Source organism: Bubalus kerabau, chromosome 3 (assembly GCF_029407905.1).
Source record: "Bubalus kerabau isolate K-KA32 ecotype Philippines breed swamp buffalo chromosome 3, PCC_UOA_SB_1v2, whole genome shotgun sequence".
In the NCBI taxonomy this organism is placed as follows: Eukaryota; Metazoa; Chordata; class Mammalia; order Artiodactyla; family Bovidae; genus Bubalus; species Bubalus kerabau.
This window is the reverse complement of record NC_073626.1, coordinates 148,705,632-148,721,306: the sequence shown is the minus strand read 5'-3', so window position 1 is coordinate 148,721,306 and position 15,675 is coordinate 148,705,632. Positions and strand designations below refer to the sequence as shown.

The 15,675-nt window shown below is 43.4% G+C and overlaps 1 protein-coding gene across 1 annotated transcript in view; it reads right to left on the bottom strand.

Annotated features, from left to right (window-relative positions):
- ADAM23 (ADAM metallopeptidase domain 23) overlaps positions 1-15,462 on the bottom strand; it is a 186,329-nt gene extending 170,867 nt beyond the window's left edge. The window contains exons 1-2 of the mRNA XM_055573264.1: positions 15,227-15,462; positions 13,914-14,131 (exon numbers count right to left, since the gene is read on the bottom strand). Coding sequence (XP_055429239.1) covers positions 13,914-14,131; positions 15,227-15,440 — 432 coding nt within the window. The 5' untranslated portion in view covers positions 15,441-15,462. The remainder of the gene's footprint in view (positions 1-13,913; positions 14,132-15,226) is intronic.
- Between the last annotated feature and the right edge of the window lie 213 nt (positions 15,463-15,675).

Genomic DNA, 15,675 nt, shown 5'->3' with positions numbered 1-15,675 from the left:
CATAAAACCAGGAAGACTCAGAGAATCACCCCTCCCACAAATGTCCTCATAATTACTTCTAAACCCACCTTCTTTTCTAATAAAACAACTGTTTGTCCATAAAAGAGCACAGCTTGGATTCCCTAGTCAGTAATTAACAGATAACATTTACTGAGTACTTCCTACATGCCTGGCACAGTGCAAACCACTTTACGTGGGTGATAACATTTTGACCAAGCATAGCCTCTGGGGTGCATACTATTATTAAGTCCATGTTATTGACCGCCCCCCCCCAAAAAAAATCTAGAGCTTAGAAAGGCTAAGTAACTTGCCCAAGTCTAAATAGCTGGTATTAGCAGATCTGAGAGACCCTCTGACCCCTGATTCCCCAACCATTCTTCCCCTGCTACGTGGGAAAGGAGTTTAAGATAAGTCAAATAATATCTGACACTCTAAACAGCCTACTGCTACTGCTAAGTCGCTTCAGTTGTGTCCGACTCTGTGCGACTCCATAGACGGCAGCTCACCAGGCTCCCCCGTCCCTGGGATTCTCCAGGCAAGAACACTGGAATGGGTTGCCATTTCCTTCTCCAATGCATGAAAGTGAAAAGTGAAAGTGAAGTCTCTCAGTTGCATCTGACTCTTTGCGACCCCATGGACTGCAGCCTACCAGGCTCCTCCGTCCAGGGGATTTTCCAGGCAAGAGTACTGGAGTGGGGTGCCATTGCCTTCTCCGCTAAACAGCCTAGTGTGAATCATATTTATCTCACAAATAAATGCCTATACTGGATCATTAAAATGCCAGTTTCCCTGCTTAGGACTGAAATATCATGTCTGTGTGGAAACACTGGTTATCACATGCTGGCAAAACATTTAAATTGGGTATTAATGGGGAAAAGAAGGCAAACTAACCAGTTCTTAGTAAATTCAGCTCTTTATGAAGACCTATTTCTTCAGGCTGCATGCACACTACTATTAAAAAATATTTTTAGATATTAAAAAATAAAAGGCTCTCATAGAACAGTCAAATGTCTGACACGTGATTTGGAAACGCCCAACAAGAACTCCCTTGTTCAGTAAAGAAGGCAGAAGGAGAATCTGATAGAGGAATAAGAAATTAAGGAAGATCAATAAGCAAAGGTAAGCAGATAAACAAAATACTATTAAAATGGCAGCATTTTCAACAAGATTATTTATCTGGAGTTCATTTAGGGAGAAAAAAAAAGTCAAGAAAACCAACCGGTTGCAGAGGAAGACGAGGGGAGGTGCATGTGGTTGTGAACCCTTGCTGTGTGATTAGTTCAGGTGCTGCGCTGCGCTGTGCTTAGTCGCTCAGTCGTGTCCGACTCTTTGCCACCCTATGGACTGTAGCTGCCAGGCTCCTCTGTCCATGGGGATCCTCCACACAAGAATACTGGAGTGAGTTGCCATGCCCTCCTTCAGGGGATCTGTCCAACCCAGGGATCAAATCCAGATCTCCTGCTTGCAGGTGGATTCTTTACCATCTGAGCCACCAGGGAAGCCCTGGTTCACAGGCCCTTATTATTGAGATGAAAGGCGTCTAAAAAGGTTGTAAACTTCCCTGCTGCTGCTGCTGCTGCTGCTGCTAAGTCGCTTCAGTCGTGTCCGACTCTGTGCGACCCCATAGACGGCAGCCCACCAGGCTCCCCCGTCTCTGGGATTCTCCAGGCAAGAACACTGGAGTGGGTTGCCATTTCCTTCTCCCATGCATGAAAGTGAAAAGTGAAAGGGAAGTCGCTCAGTCATGTCTGACTCCTAGAGACCCCATGGACTGCAGCCTACCAGGCTCCTCCGTCCAGGGGATTTTCCAGGCAAGAGTACTGGAGTGGGGTGCCATTGCCTTCTCCTAGTCAAACCCAAACTCCAGATGTGCTAAGATAAAAGAACAAGGGCCTAAAAGTCTACAAACCAAGGTTCTGATCATTCTGCTCATGCCAATAATTCAAGACCTAGAGTAACTGATCTGGCCTCTTTGGATTCAGTTTTCTCATCTAGAGCACAGAAATAATAATCATCTAGTAAAAAAAAAAACGTGTTATTGCTCTGAGGACCATGTGAGACTATAGATATGAAAATGCCTCAATAAAACTGTTCAGGTTCACTTCAAAATGAGTATTATATGTGTTACTACCAGTGTACTGCAGAATGAGTGCAGGTTGATTTAATGCTGAAAAAATAAAGAGCAAGGAGGCACATGCAGGTGGGAAGAATGATCTAAATGTTGACTGGTTTATATTATTAATGGAGCCCACCTGCAACACAACTATTAACTATTGATATTCTAGTATTATGGTATTAGCAGGCCTGTTAACAATCAAAAAACAATACAAAGCACCCAGATAAGTGATCCAGACTACAACTTGATACAGAAAATTCCTGAACATCCACAGTTAAAAAAAAAAAAAAAGAAGCAGCAACAGCACTGGAACAGATACTGGAATTCAAGAAGATGCTCAAAAATCAATGTATTCATGGCTCTGGACTGTTTTGTATGATATGTCTTTAGTTATGCTTAGATTTGACTCATACACTTAATCTTCACCCCCACTGAGGGCAGAAAGAGAAGATCTAGGAGTGTGTAATTATCTTGTTCTTCCTATCCACAGAGGGTTTAAAACATGCCAGAATGACTCCCTCATGTGGACACTGCCATGCAAATAAAAAAGAGATGAATGTCCCCAGCTATATAATAACAAATCAAAGCTAAAGGGCAATACAGTCACTGGTTATGGGGTCCCACTTACATTTCTCTCTTCATTGGTTTGTCTAACTTAACTCTCTGTAATTCATGTCTATCAGTAGAAGAGATACTTGGATACATATTTGTATCCATTCTATGTCTAAATAGAAAGCTTTGAGAACATTTAGCACTGAGGCAGTTCTCTTGTCAAATATTTATCACAATAGATTTGAACATAGATCTTGAATTCGTTAATTTGCAATGTTCCAGATGAGGAAAGTAACTCTGCCTACTCTTGAGCCAGAGAAGACACCTGTATTACAAAACCTTATCTGGAACATAATTCCCAGTCTGGCTCTGTCTGTACTTGGTAACCAATGATGGAGGACACACCTCTCATTTCCTCTTGAGACACAAAAACAGTATCTTGATTTGCTGTGAATGAATGTAATTGTTTTTAACTTCTCATTATTCTAACTAAAATATGATAACTGAATCCACCCTTTCATAATAGGATTCCTAGCACTGGATTTGATTTAAATTATACTGAATTTATACAAATTCTAAACACAAAAACTCCTTTGGAAAATTGCAAAATTAAGAGGCTCTGTGTATTGTGAATGAATGAGGTTTCCATAGAGCTACAGATACCCACGTCATTTGTGAACTGAATACTTTGAATAAAGCCTTATGATTACATACATTTTTGAAAGGAATAAAATATTTTCATTCTGAAAACATATTCTCTAGGAGCAATTAATTATTCAGATCTTAAAGATGGAGAGGAAGAACCTTCTGAAGCAGAAATTTAACCTGCAAATTTAGGTATTTGAACCTAAAACAAAAGTCAAGAACACATTACTGACAGTTTGAGTTACTGCCACTGATCACAAGGGTTTTCCATAACTAGCTCCCTTGGGGGTTCTCTGGCTCAGACTGTAAAGAATCTGTCTGCAACGCATAAGACCTGGGTTCGATCCTTGGGTCAGGAAGATCCCCTGAACAAGGGAATCACTACCCACTCCTGTATTCTTGCCTGCAGAACTCCATGGACAGGGGAGCCTGGTGGGATACAGTCCATGGGGTGGCAAAGAGTTGGACACAACTGTGCAACTAACACACGTACACACACAAGGGTTTCCATAACTAGACCCAGAGTTTGGATGGATATGAATGGAATCATCTGGACAAAATTAACTCCTGCCATGGACTGACTTTTGGGTTAAAAGAGGCCTGGAGAAACGCTGAAAGGAGAAAAGACCAGCAAATGTGTAGGATTCAGAAGAGGGGGTACAGGAGCAACAGCTCTCTTCCAGAGCACTTCACTTTCTCTTCTTCATCCCACAAGGAAAATTCATCAGCTGAAATCATGCTTGCTGCATGTGGATAAAAGGAGTCATGTGATGCACTAAGTGTTCCAGGAAGATTACTCTGTCAGCAGTGGGGCTGATGGATTGACAGAGAGAAAAAGAGAGACAAGAGGCGATGACAAGAACACAATACAGAAGAGGAGGCAAGGATGGATTTGGGGAGAAATGTCAAGACTTAATATGTGACTACTTATAGACAGAAAATGAAGGAGAGAGAAGAGTCAACGATGACTCCCAAGGTTCACTCTCAGGAGGCTGAGAAAACAGTGGTGCCACTGAGAAACATAAGCAAGGCAGCCAGGACAGCTCTGGTCCTGTGTGACTTTACCCTCAGCCTGGGTGATGCCACCAACCCTGGGCAAAAGTGAAGGTGAAGTCGCTCAGTCATGTCCGACTCTTTGCAACCCCATGGACTGTAGTCTACCAGGCTCATCCATCCATGGGATTTTCCAGGCAAGAATACTGGAGTGGATTGCCATTTCCTTCTCCAGATCTTCCCGACCCAGGGATTGAACCCAGGTCTCCAGCTTTGTAGGCAGATGCTTTACTGTCTGAGCCACCAGGGAAGTCCCTGGGCAAAGCCAATGAGCAAATAAATGCTCCTTGTTATTTTATGACTGGCTTTGGAGAGGACAGTTACTTGGCTGACAAAGATCTGTCTAATCAAAACTATGGTTTTTCCAATAGTCATGTATGGATGTGAGAGTTGGACCATAAAGAAGGCTGAGCGTCGAAGAATTGATGCTTTTGAACTGTGTTGTTGGAGAAGACTCTTCAGAGTCCCTTGGACTGCAAGGAGATCACACCAGTTAATCCTAAAGGAAATCAACTCTGAAAATTCATTGAAAGGACTGATGCTGAAGATGAAGTTCCAGTACTTTGGCCAGTTGATGTGAAGAACTGACTCATTAGAAAAGACTCTGATGCTGGGAAAAATAGAAGGTGGGAGGAGAAGGGGATGACAGAGGATGAGATGGTTGGATGGCATCACTGACTCAATGGACATGAGTTTGAGCAACCTCCGGGAAATGGTGAGGGACAGGGAAGCCTGGCATTCTGAATTCCATGGGGTCCCAAAGAGTCGGGCATTACTGAGAGACCGAACACTAACAACAACAAAAGAGAGAACAGTGGCCGATAATCTGTCAACAAAACCTGAGAAAAAGTGAAGACAGAATGACACAGTAGTTATATAGTTATCAGGAAGGAGCCAACCCAGGAACAGAAAGAGCAGAAAATATAACTAGGGACGCAGGATGAAGCAAGACTTTGAAGAGCATGACTTACCGTGGAAAGCATGTGTGCTAAGTCACTTCAGTCATGTCCAACTCTTTGCAACCCTAAGGACGATAGCCCACAGACTCCTCTCTCCATGCGATTCTCCAGGCAAGAATACTGGAGTGGGTTACTATGCCCTCCTCCAAGGGATCTTCCCAACCCATGAATCAAACCTGCATCTCTTGCATCTCCTACATTGGGAGGTGGGCTCTTTACCACTAGTGCCACCTGGGAAGTCCTACCATGGAAAGCACTGTGGCCACCAAATGAAACCAAGGTGAAATGATCAAAAATGGTTCAGACTTTGTGGCAGAGAAGAATCAAAGACTAGGGTCCAAACTCAAACTCCTACAAGGGCCTGGCAAGTAACAGAAGGACAGGTAGGTATTTGGCAGCAAGGATGGGGTGGAGGGGCACTGAAACAGCACTCACCCACCCCATCTAAAGAGCAGCCACAGTAGGTAAGTTACTCCCACCCAAGACCATAGGCCCAATCTTCCAATTCTCCAAGAGCAACCATCCCACCCACGATTCTCTACCACATGTGCCATTTTATCTTCTTCAAGCACTTGTCAATACCTTAAATCTTTGTGCTGTTGTTGCTACTGTGTTTATAGTCTGTCTCCTCCCACTGGAAGGCAAGTTCCCTAAGGAGCCAAGAACTGGCCTTCAATGTTCAACCAGTCACACGCTCACCTCTGGACTTGTCAGGACTGAACCATTTGACACAAAATAAATCAAAACCCTTGATCTCTTCACAGTCTTCATAGCCTTTCCCCTTGGCCACCTGCCATGCCCAACACACCCAAGTCTCTCTCCAGCTTGGCCTCTGCAAAGCGTAAGACCTGGGTTCGAATCCTGACTCTCAGCCATGTACTAGCTGTTTGTTCTACTACTAATAATTCTCAACTGCTGCATCTATAAACATGTACATTACTGGATTTCTGGAGGAATTAAGTGAGTCTTTTTTAAGTTGACTCTGAATGTAATGAGCTTCCCTTGTGGTTCAGCAGTAAAGAATCTGCCTGCCAATGTAGGAGACGTGAGTTTGATCCCTAGGTTGGGAAGATCCTATGGAGAAGGAAATGGCAACCCACTCAGTATTCTTGTCTGGGAAATCTCATGGACAGAGAGGCCTGGGGGGCTACAGTCCATGGGGTTGCACCAAAAATTGGACACACCTTGGCAACTAAACAACAACATGAATGTAATAATAACACCCGTTTCTTTTAAATTTTCCACAGTTGGACTTCCCCTTCTCACACTCACCTCACTGCCTCCCCAAGGCCAAAGCTGCTGACTGTGGGCCCCTCTCCACCTCTCCCTTCTCTCCATCCCCCAAAAACTTGTCTCCTAGTTGGTCTTTAGGACCAGCTCCATCATTTCTTCCTGGCTGAGGTTTTCTCTGACTTTCCTGAGTCCCTGCAGCCCTTTCTTCCTACAATTAGCAATACTCTGACAGGAACCACACACACACCGCCAGCTGCCTTGTTGCTGATGTCCAGCAAGTCAGAGCAAAGGGAGGGACTGAGTAGTTCTCTTCCTCGCTTTTCCCAGAGTCTAGCACAGGGCCTCATTCAAAACAGGCATTAACCAAATGGAACTGAACACCTCACAGACGTAAATCTGATTGACTGGAAACTATATGAGTGGACATCTTGGGCTCCACCATTGAGAATTAACCAGTTGCAATGACAAAATCTCCCACACAGTCAGCTCGTGATTATCCACATTAATGGTGAGTGACAGGGATAGGAATAATCTAAGAACTGTTAATACAAATATTCTCACAATTTTAGGTAATGTAAGTGCAATTTATGCAGTGCTAATAACTTGAGACCAAAATTCTGTCTCTGGCTGCTCTCTCACAGTGCCAAAAATACTTAACAGTAACTTCAGGCTCTTTTGAATGTCAATTTAATTATAACATGAAATTTCACAGAAAGCACTGCACTCTTTCTAACACAGGAGTGTTCAACCATCAGTTCATTCAACAGATATTTACTGACAGCCTATTATATGCCAGACATTATAAGGAAAACCATTACAGGCCTGAATTCTATGTATTACAATTTTGTAATGACTGCTTAGGAAGACCTAGAAAATGTGGGAAGGCCACTGAGGCCAATACCAAAGTCTGCTTTACCAAATAACCTAGTAGTGGTCACACTAGCAGTTCTGAGGACACTGTATTTCTTTCTGGGCGTCCCACACCCAGAGCAGTGGAGCAGCTGGCTTCTGGTGGTCAAGAAATGTGGAAGCAGCCTTGTCCTGAAGCAGAGTAGGCAGTAACAATAACCATGGAGATTTAAATCCACTTAAACCTTTCTATTCACCTTGGGGTGGTGGGAATGCTGCTGCTGCTGCTGCTAAGTCGCTTCAGTCGTGTCCGACTCTGTGCGACCCCATGGACTGCAGCCTACCAGGCTTCTCCGTCCACGAGATTCTCCAGGCAAGAACACTGGAGTGGGTTGCCATTTCCTTCTCCAAGGCATGAAAGTGGAAAGTGAAAGTGAAGTCGCTCAGTCGCGTCCGACTCTTAGCGACCCCATAGACTGCAGCCTACCAGGCTCCTCCATCCATGGGATTTTCCAGGCAACAGCACTGGAGTGGGGTGCCATTGGGTGTGACAAAAAAACATCTTTTGTTTTTTCTGAGTTATTGCTGGGGCATTTTACAGAACGAAAATCCTGCTCACACCCAGGGTCTGGACATTTAGATAAAAATTTGACTTTGGGACTCTCACCAAAAGTCCCTCTTTGCTTTGCACAGATGCCTTCAAAATAATCACTTAGTGACTAAGACTCAGCACTTTCAAAGCACAGAGGGCCTGAGTTCAATTCCTGGACAAGGAACTATATCCTGCATGCCTCAGCTGAGACTTGGTGCAGCCAAATAAAACAAAATATTAAAATAATAATAATAATAATCACTTAGAAGTAAGCCTGGGAAGAGTTAGTGACCTCTGACTCAACCACCTTATAAGTGATAGGTGCTTGCTACCCTCTCTATCTTTTGTTCACTGGTGACCTGGGACAATGGACTCTCCTTCCCCACCTCCTTCTCATTCACTGCCCCACATCCCTTTCTGGGATCTGTAAGTAATAACCTTGTGACTCTACTTCCTTTGCACGGATATACTGAAACCGTGCTTTCAATCCAAATGACTTATGTGATTACACTTCCCCAAAGTGGGAGCTTGGATGCTGAGGGAGTTACTAGCCAACCCATGTGGGTGGCTTGAGCCCCCTCATTGAACAGGTCATAATCTGTATGTTCTTAATTCAATACACCAGCTCCAACCCCTCAACACCGTAATGAGGGTCACTGCATGTGTGCATGCTAATTCACTTCAGTAGTGTCTGACTCTTTGCGACCCTATGGACTGTAGCTCACCAGGCTTCTCTACCCCTGGGATTCTCCAGGCAAGAATACTGGGGTGGGGTGTCATGCCCTCCTCCAGAGGATATCCCTGACTTGGTGGCTCAGACAGTAAAGAATTTGCCTGCAATGCGGGAGACCCAAGTTCGATCCCTGGGTTAGGAAGATTCCCCTGGAGAAGAACATGGCATCCCACTCCAATATTCTTGCCTGGAGAATCCCAAGGACAGAGGAGCCCAGTGCTATAGTCCATACAGTTGCAAGGAGTCAGACATGGCTGAGCAACTAACACTTTCAACACAGTAGCTGCTACTGCTGCTGCTAAGTCGCTTCAGTTGTGTCCGACTCTGTGCGACCCCATAGACGGCAGCCCACCAGGCTCCCCCGTCCCTGGGATTCTCCAGGCAAGAATGCTGGAGTGGGTTGCCATTTCCTTCTCCAATGCATGAAAGCGAAAGTGAAACAAGTTGCTCAGTCGTGTCCGACTCTTCGAGACCCCATGGACTGCAGCCTACCAGGCTCCTCCGTCCATGGGATTTTCCAGACAAGAGTACTGGAGTGGGGTGCCATTGCCTTCAACACAGTAGGGAAGGTAACAAAAAACTGAGCCAAGGAGATGACTTTCATTTTCCCCCAGACCCTGTGCTGTCCGTAATGTACCTGTTCCATCCCTTACCTACTGCAAGAGAAAAGAATCCTAAAAAAGTAGGATTCAAGGCAAGTATCTTGACTAAAGGCAAGTTTCAGGAAAAGATTTGAAGGGGAGCAGAATATACTATCCCAAAATATGCCTCTTTGGCATAAACATTATTTTAGGCTGGTTATTTTTAAGAAACAGCAGACACAGGAGAAGCTCTGTAAACCAAGCAGAAGTTACTCTTTTGTAAGAGACATTTATATGTATAAGAAATCTCTATTTATAAGGTGTTTCCCTCTCCATACCAGAAAGAGGATGCTCAAAGCCGCCAGAAACACTTAATCAACGTAAAAGGCAATGATTTAAATTTGCATACAATCTTACCCTTGTTTACTGTGCTTTTCCTGACAGCCTCCCATCAGTGGCTGCCCAGTCCCCAGCAGCTGATCTTCAGCAGGACAGTTATTTAAGCTGATGGCTGGGCCATTTCAAAGTTACTCAGTTTTCTTCGGTCTCTCCCATGCATACAGAAGACATACACATTATTAAACACAACTATTAACTATTGATATTATAGTGTTAGGGTGTTCAACTTCTATTTTGCTCCTATTAACCTGTCTTTAATTACAGGGTGTGTCTCAGCCAAGAATCTTGAAAAGTAGAAGAAAAATTATTTTTCTTCCTCCACAGATTCATTAACTTTCTCAGAAACAGATCTCATAGGATTATCTATTAATTACTTTATTTATTTATTTATCTAAATGGATTCTTTTCTTTTTCAAATGTATATTTTATCAATAAACTGAATGAATGGTTGATAAAATGCTTGTGTTTAGTAATCATAAAATTCCATTTATGCTTATAAAAGTCTCTACAAGTAAAGTCTTGATAACACAGCAAAACTATGCTTCCAATTCAGACCCTATTACTTCCACATGGTGGTAAACTAACTTCCTAGTTAGTAAGAAAAAAATTACAATAAATCATCAGAAAATAATGCTGTCTCTAAAAACACTTGAATTGGGGTAAGTTCCAAAAATCAAGAAATATTACTACTTAGGTCTGAGGCAACCAAGTGTCCAGTCCGCCCTAAACCATCTAGGTTTATGCCAATTATCCTGGCATAATTACTAGGTGTACCTATTTTCACTCTCAAAAAATGTCACAGTTTGGACAGTGAGTTACACACAGCCCTGTCTAGAGATAAAAAGATTCCTAAACGATCTTTGACAGAGAAAACTTTAAGATTTTCAAAAACACTAGTGTTAACAGCGGTGCTTTGCACGGTCTGCTTTTAAACTTACTGATTTTGAAAGAGTTAACAGACATTTTAACTTTCACAGCTGTAAAGTAGTAGCACCTGGTCAACTCCAAATATTTAGGAAGTAAATACGGAGCTCTGTCTTGCAACCTATATCTGGAAATCTCCCTCTCCACCTCTATCCCCCAATCTAGGGACCCAGGAGAATGGCACAGTGATTCAGCATTTCTAAGGCACTCATTAAAATGTGCTTGAGTGCAATGAAATCAGGGGAGAAAAAAAGGTGCAAAACACACAGATATTAAAATCAAAACTTTTTTTATAAAAGCAAAAATAAGGCAATTGTATACTTTCTCTCTTACTGAAGCACTTGGAAAACTGCTGAATTGACATGCATCTCCCATCACTATGTTAGATAAGTCAGCCAAAGATCTAGCAGAAAGCATATGGAACACTGTTTGTCAATGAGTTCGAGAGAAGCTTCAAAACAGAAGCACAGGGGAAATCACAGGACACAAAAGGAAATTTCAGCGAAACCCCCATACAGGAAGAACACTGCTTACACCTGTCCAAGAGCACTGTTTGGAATCTTGCTGATTTCGTTTTTGCATCTCCTGAAAGACAGACCATGTCTTGTTCATCCTTTTTCTCCTTATCTCTTATCTCTGAATCTTTAGCATACTACTTTGCACATGAGAACAGTGCAACAAATACTTGTTGAGTCAAACTAATAAGTAGAAAAATGTTTTCAAATGTAGTTTTTGCATAAACATTTGTTTTGAAGATAGAAGAAACTCAACCACTAAGGGCCGTGGAAATAGAGGTAACATCCTTCCAAAAGCAAGTATATGCTCCACAGTGAGAAATCTACTCCCCTGCATGTGAGCATGAGTGCATGCATGCCAAGTTGCTTCAGTCATGTCTGACCCTTTGTGACCCTATGGAACCTGCTAGGTTCCTCTGTCCATGGGATTCTCCAGGCAAGAATACTGGAGCAGGCTGCCATGCCCTCCTCCAGGGGATCTTCCCAACCCAGGGATCGAACTTGCATCTCTTCGTCTCCTGCATTGGCAGGTGGGTTCTTTACCACTAGCGCCATCTGGGAAACCCATTCCCCTATATGAGTGGTGGGTAAAGTTTTAACAACCTCATTATCATAAAACTTCTGATATATTGTAGTCAAACCAAGTCCCACCAAACAAAGCAATCACATAACATTAGGCTAGAAGATAGGAGTCAGCCATAGCCAACAATACCTGAGTTGTTTAAAAAAAAAAAAAAATTCCCCTAAAGTTTCCTTCCTCTCAATTCAAGAGAACTTCTTTAAAATAGACTTTCAGTCCATTTTTTTTTTTCTTTCTCCAGCACCCTATGCAAAAGGCACTGGTGAGTTTGAGAACTTGTCACCAAACCATAGAAGATCTTATTAATTAGTAGGAAAACCATAAAGTTGGCCTCAGTGTCTTTATCAAGAGGAACTTTTCCTTCCTTGAAGACTCACCCACTCCTCCTACCAACAAAACAAATGGGTAGACAAGATCCAGGAGTCAACCCATTAAGTTACATACAAGCAGCTGGGAAAAGGGCTATGAGTATCGAGACCCCTGCACCTCAGCTAAGGTGGGGAGCAGCCACTTCACAACAACATGAAGGAAAGTTAACTTCTCCGATAACATCTTATATGAAGGAAGCATTTTCTCAGAAACCTGACCTGTACATATTAAACATTCAGGTCCCCTGAATTTTATATTGGTGGTTTTACAGTCATGGAAAGTCATCTGATGGCCTTAAATGTCTAACTCCCCGTTTGGAAAATGGGAATAAATACTGTTAGCTATATTTTAGAAAACTAAGGAAAGTAATGATGCAAACCATCTACTTTCCTTAAGTTCCAGATGTTTAGAAAATGACTCTCTTCTCAACTGAACAGGTATAATTTGTAGGCGTTCAGAACCACTTCCCCCAAAATGTGTCACTTTTGCATCAGGATTATTTTGAGCTAAAGGTGCAATCAAGACCCTGCAAGTTCAAGAGAAGTCACTGCTCCTCCCTTAACGACTCAAAAGAATTTAAATTGAGGACTTTTCCCAGAAAAGATTTATTACCAGAGATAAATTTTAGCTAAGTGGCCCCATCTATATGGCCAGCAAACATCTAATTACCAACCATCCACTCTTTTTATCATTTTATGAATTACCCTCCTGTCCCTGGAAGCGCCAGGGCCCTATGCCATTCCTTAGCTTAAGATGGTGTATATGCCTCATTTTATCTTTCCGTCTCTGACCCTCTCAGGTATGCAGGGGCCTCAGGCCCTCACATGTATACATATGAAAGTAAATTTCATTTTTTCTTGTTAATCTAACTCATGTCAATTTAATATTTGGACCAGCTAGAAGAACCTAGAAAGCTAGAAGAAAGTTTTCTTCCTTCCCGACAAGTCCAAAGTAAAATATTTAACACAGAAACTCTATTTTCTGTTGTTAATAAAGAAAAAGGTACTGATAATCCATTATGGAAATCTTCTTGGGGTCCAAAATATTATTAACTCAAATAATGACTAGTAAGCAGGAAAAAAAAGATCCCTTAAACTCTTTGGATATTATGCACCTTCATCTTCCACTGAATGCTTTTTTTAAAAAAATCAGTGACATTTTCTGAACCAAAGTAAAGCAACTGCTCACAATGAACAAGACAGATAAAGTCTTGAAAGAACTGGTCTCTGAGTTATATAAATTATTTGTTTATATTCACCATAATCCTTCAATATGTCATATTATTTACCTACTTTTCATATAACCAAAAAAAAAAAAAAGTATTGACTAAAAACAGAGGTTGTGTAAACTTAATGACTCGATTTCTAAGTGAAAGTGTAGATGCGGAATCTATGGCCCAACAGCTTCTTATAGCAATTTTCTGGGTGCAGACTGAAAGCAGTTTTCATCATGGGAGGTAGAATACTGCACCCTTGCATAAAGCCTCACAGATAAAAGTCAGGACTATCAACATATTGGTTTAACTACTGTTCAGTGTTCAATGCACCTACAAGAAGAATGGACCACATTTCAGCTGTTAAACTTATAAGGCCTTAAGAAAATTCCAATTCCAGTTTAGAGTCAGAAAGGAAAGAGAAACAGCAACCCTATCCAAGTAGATTCCATGTGAATTCCCCTCAGCTTCTCCCCTATCATTAATTGGTTTCCTAATAAAATGCTGCAGTAAAATTTGTAAAATCAGATTCTGGCAGAAAATCAAATCAAAGGACAACTCTTCACAGCAGCCACTTTTGCAAACCCAGCCCCTGCCTACCTTGTTATGTTTTTGCTGGTGTCTTGCCTTTGTGTCAAGAACATGGTAAGGGCTCTCCGAGTCTTGGTTGATGTAATATATGAGTCTTGAAGGCAGGGTGATTTCTTTCTGCATTGCATGGCTGGAACTGCTATTACTGCTGCTATTCTGTTGCAATGTGTTGTTCTCATCTGCCAGGACTCCAAATTTTTTTCCTGCAGTTTCATTCCAATAGGGAGCTGGGGTGGGGTGGGGGAGGACACAAACATACACAAACACACAAGTACCCTATCAATACATAAGTACTACAATGCATTTTTTCCATTAATTGCAAAAACAAAGTTTTCTACTTAAAAGCATGTAAGGAGTAGAGACACAGGAAAGCAAGTTATTGCAGCAATGATATGGCCTGCATAGGTTAACAGCCAATAAGGCATATACAACAATGTACTGTTTATAGTCTTAAATCTATACATCTAAATATGGGGGTGGGGGAGAACGGACTTGAAGGTAGGGTCATTAAACAAACATGCTCAGTGGTTCTTGACCCTCATCTCCACCCCTTCTGCTTCTGCAGAAACTCAATAGGACTCCGACTAGCAGTATCCCACCTGAGAGCTAAGAACACTCCTAAGATAACTTGAGTGTTGAATTCATGAACACTGAATGTTAATTGATTCATTAAACAAAATGGACAATTCCTTTTTAACTTTGAGATGAACAAAAATCCTTTGCCAGAGAGGGATGCAGAGGCTGGCAGCTTTCCAATTTCATTTTCCTGCTATGGCCAGGTTTCTGCTCTCACTGATTTTCCGTCATCAATGTATTGAATATTACATTATCTTAATTGTTCATGATAATAATAAGTATTTGAGAAATCACAAGCCAAAGGTTTAGAGCCCCGGTTTCCCTCCCCCACCTATAATTCCAACAGCAGTGAATAAACCCACTAGGCAATCTAAAAAGATACATTAGCACTGTTCTCATCACATCTACCCGCATTCGCGTTCAGGCTCCACCACCCGAGGAAAAAAACTTGCTCCCTCTCTGCATCTCCCGTCCACCGGTCTCCCTAAGTTGCACAGAAATCAATTAGGGACCCCGCATCCACTAAATACCTTCCGGCAGTAATTTAGTGACTGTAACAAAAAACGGACTTCAAAAAGTGAACTGGGGTGAACGCGGGTTTGAGAATGAGAGAGGTGGACAGGCAGGGAGGCTTGGAAAGGCCGAGCCCTGGACGTGTCCGGAGCGCACGGTCCCGCGCGCCCTTCGCTTTCTTCTGCAGGGCCCGTTGGGCAAGGCAATGCAAAGGGCACCGGGGCCATACCCACCGCTGGGTGCAGCAGCCCCCCAGGCGCGGGGCCGGGACGAGGCGGCGAGTGGAGGCAGCAGGAAAAGGACGAGGAGCAGGAGGCAGGGAGGCGCGCGGGCCAGGGCGCGGATGGGCGCCGGGGCGGCTAAGCCGCCGCGGGGGCCGCTGGAGGCTCGGGCAAGGCTGCAGCCCGCCAGGGGTGGCCGCCGGGAGCTGTTGCCGGGTGGCTTCATGGCTCATAGCTCCCGGGCGCCGCTTGGTGTGGCCAGCGAGAGCGCGGGTCTAGGCTGCAGGGGAGGCTGCGGGCGGAGCCGGTCACGCCGGCTCGTCGCGCATGGTGCGGCCGCGGACAGGGGGTCGAGGCTAAGGGCTGGGCGGCGCCCCCTCCCTTGCTCGTCTCTCAGCCCCTCCCCGGGCGGCCGCTGAAGAGTCCGGGGGTTCCCAGTCGCTCCGCCAACTTGGAGCCTC